At 37.3% G+C, this 3,657-nt stretch overlaps 1 protein-coding gene across 3 annotated transcripts in view; it reads left to right on the top strand.

Moving 5' to 3' along the window:
• Positions 1–1,145, top strand: part of LOC106879037 (tRNA N(3)-methylcytidine methyltransferase METTL6) — an 11,980-nt gene extending 10,835 nt beyond the window's left edge. For all 3 annotated transcript variants that reach the window (XM_014928459.2, XM_014928450.2, XM_014928468.2), the window contains one exon: positions 162–1,145. In XM_014928459.2, the coding sequence (XP_014783945.1) occupies positions 162–304 (143 nt within the window). In that variant the 3' untranslated portion in view covers positions 305–1,145. The remainder of the gene's footprint in view (positions 1–161) is intronic.
• The last annotated feature ends 2,512 nt before the right edge of the window (positions 1,146–3,657 follow it).

Below are 3,657 nucleotides of genomic sequence, written 5' to 3'. Positions count from 1 at the left end.
ATATATATATATATATATATATATATATATATATATATACACACACACGCACACACACACACACAGCTGTTGTACATTGTAGAATTATATGTAACACCTAGCTATAGTACAGTGTATGCTGACACCTTTAATATTAAAGCTATTCTTTCTTTCTTTTTCAGAGTTTATTGAACATTTACTGTGTGATGCTGGTTATGATATTTGTCAACTCCATTATGTGAAACGGGAGACTGTCAATAAGAAAGAAGGACTTTGTGTACCACGTATATTTGTACAAGGGAAGTTCATGGTGACAACATCTTGAAATTTGTGTGTGTGTGTAGAGGGGTGTCTTTTTGTATTTCTGCTCGGTCACATCATCTTAAAGTTCTCTGTGGGTGTATATATCATCATCATCATCATCATCACAGCAACATCCACTTTTCCATGCTTCCATGTGTCAGACAGAGTTTATTGAGGCAGATTTTCTACAGCTGGATACCGTTCTTGTTGTCAACCCTCACTTGTTTTCAAGCAGGGTAATATTTACCCCCCATGACCAAACATGTTTTCACAGAAATTTGGAAGTGAATTACACGACTTGAATGACGATTATTTACAGCTATCATGTGATGTCAAGACAAGGAGACACAAAAATACACTCACACACAACTCTGACCCCCCCCCCACCCGACTGATCTTGGTCAGTGTTTGTGGACACTACGCATGTTGTTGGTGATCATTCCCTTGATGTGTAGGGAGATGTGGTAACGGTCCAGCACCATATATTAGAGGGCTTGCATCGGTCATTGTTAGGCTACCATTGTCTTTCTATGGCCCTTTCTATTTGAAAAAAAATTGTGTTTCTTTTGCGGTTAGGTGTATGTTGTGTGTACAAAAATAAACGATAAGTTTTAAAAAAATAAAAACCGAAAAAAAAAAAAATCACATGAAGAATGAAATTTTTTTTTTAAAGAACCATGCAATAATTTCGAGCACTTTATTCAGTTGTGGAAGGGTTGATATCTAAATCTCAGTATGTGGCCAAAGTGGTTTTCTAGGTGATGGTGGTGTGATGTCCTGTGTGAATGGATTGTAATTAGTGCTATTGGAAAACAAACTGTACAAAATGTTCTTTCATTGCTTTAATAAAATCCTTAATTTAATTCAAAGCCTCTTGGCTTTCTTCCTCTAAAATTTGTTTTCTGTAAGTTACCATTTCTAATTCTTTGTGTAACTGTAGCTTTGGAAGAATTGTACATTTGGTTCTTGTTAAATGATATATTTTTCAAATGAAATGTATGCAATTGTATGGTTAGTGGTTGACCGACATCTGATGTTGTTTAGGGCAATGTGAAGATTGAGTCCGATCTTGGCAGGGGATTTTTGTGATGCTGATTGAGGGCATCCAAAATGCGAAAAGTGGATAGGGTTAGGTAGGTGTTGTAGAGGGACTAGGGAGAAAATACATGTGGTATTGAGGCTGCTATAAAGGGTGCTATTTTAGGAGGAAGAATATTTTGGGATATTAAGTTATGTTTTAGAATTAATGGTTGACTGAAGAAAACAGAAGTTTGATCAGGGAAAACGGATCAAAAATTTGTGAAACGAATAGTATTTAATCAACAGCATAGGGTGAAGAGATGTGACGATGGCATTTAAATCAACTGAGAGTAGTGTTTTCATATATTTGTGTGTGTATATGTATATATATATATATATATATATATATAGGTATGTAAAATCCAATCCAAAAGACAATGTGAATCACGTAGGTATTGTAAATTTTGGAGGTAATACTTGTTAAGTGTAAGCACCTGTATATGCCAGCAATATAGACAGATTTTTGAATACCAAGGAACATCTATTCAGATATAACAATTTAAAGAATAAGCATATTACAATGGATAATACTAAGTGGACTTTTCCTTTTTCTCTCTCTTTTTCTTTTTTCTTTGTGATGTAATCTCGGGACTGAAAATGTTTACGGCTGAAGATAGCTTTAAACCATCCTTTCTATCAATTATATACTCATATAATGATGCAACGACTGTTTGTGTATAAAGCTTGAAACACGTGTACCGCGGAATCCTTTGTGTTCTGTTTTCATTTTACGTTTTAATATATATATATATCATCATCATCTTCATCGTTTAACGTCCGCTTTCCATGCTAGCATGGGTTGGACGATTTGACTAAGGACTGGTGAAACCAGATGGCTACACCAGGCTCCAATCTGATTTGGCAGAGTTTCTACAGCTGGATGCCCTTCCTAACGCCAACCACTCAGAGAGTGTAGTGGGTGCTTTTACGTGCCACCGGCACGAAGGCCAGTCAGGAGGTACTAGCAACGGCCACGCTTGAAATGGTATGTTTAACGTGCCACCTGCACAGGAGCCAGTCCAGCGGTATATATATATAGTTGTCCAAAATCAGGGAGTGGGAGAAAGAGTAGTATAAGTGAAGAGAGAGGAGAGAAAATAGTTATTCAGTGAAGGAGTAGTGAGAGTAATAGCCCTGACAGAGAGAGAGAGAGAGAGAGAGAGAAAGTAATAGCAACGAGAGAAAGGAAGTGGCAAAGAGCGCGTCGTGTATCTTCTGCTTTTTCTCCGTCACAAAATATGAATGAGAAAGGAAGGGGTGATAGATGAATAACGAAGGAAGGGGTGAAAAAAAAAGAAAGCAGCGTTTTAACTCTGTGTGAGTATATGTGTGTGTATGTAAAAGGGAGTCATGTGAATGTGTGTGTGTGTGTATGTGCAATGGGAAGGGGATGGTGAACGTTCAACGCTGAAAAGAAAAATCAAACAACATTTCAACTCTGTTAGAGTATATGTGTGCATGTACAAGGGAAGTATGTGAATATATTTGTAATTATTACGTACCTTATTTTGTACCTTGTTTATATATAAAATACTACAATTAGCCGTCATTTTTGACGGCACGGGGTAGCTAGTTATTAATGTTGGATAACAATCCGCTTTGATCTATTTTACATTAATATTGTCGCAAAAATTGAAGTTACCTCCCTTCTAATCAATGCTGTTTGTATGGTCTAAAGTTGTTTCCCTTACACTAGTTTTGCGTCTTGATAAAATTAGTTTAAAAAAAATAGTTGCTGGGGTTAATTAACTAATTTCGTTATTTTCCTCCATCTTTAAACTAAGACACTAGGATCCAAATAATAATGAATTCACTATATTTTTTTATTGAAACAGTTTATTGAAATAAATGTTTTAAAACTATAGAATAAGTAAACTCTTAAAAGTCGGATGTAGGGGGTTTGTTGAACACAGTGTGAAACGACTGCTGTTATCGTTAGGCCGAACTCATCGAAAGGTAAATACCACCATTACCGATATCCAAACTACAGTGGAGAAGGCTAGCCACTGGATTTGGTTAAAAAGAGACGATGAGCGATGGCTAGAGAAATATTGAGCTTTGTTTTTAATAACCAGTTGATCTAGTAAGTGGGGCCTCATATCAGTGAGGGGGTGAGCGGTGCGCATTGATGCCGTCGAGAGGTAGGCCCCGAAACGGCGCGCATTCTCTCCTGATGACCCCATACACTTGCTGGCTTCCGGTATGCGGAGTTCTCGACTGGTAGCACTTGCATGTGCAAGTTGTTTGCAAGACATCGAAGACCTTGTGGTAGGTAACCACTGACAGACCGGAAAG

This window comes from Octopus bimaculoides, chromosome 15 (genome assembly GCF_001194135.2).
Source record: "Octopus bimaculoides isolate UCB-OBI-ISO-001 chromosome 15, ASM119413v2, whole genome shotgun sequence".
Taxonomy (NCBI): Eukaryota; Metazoa; Mollusca; class Cephalopoda; order Octopoda; family Octopodidae; genus Octopus; species Octopus bimaculoides.
Note: the sequence above shows the minus strand (reverse complement) of the source record. Positions and strands in the feature narration are given on the sequence as shown.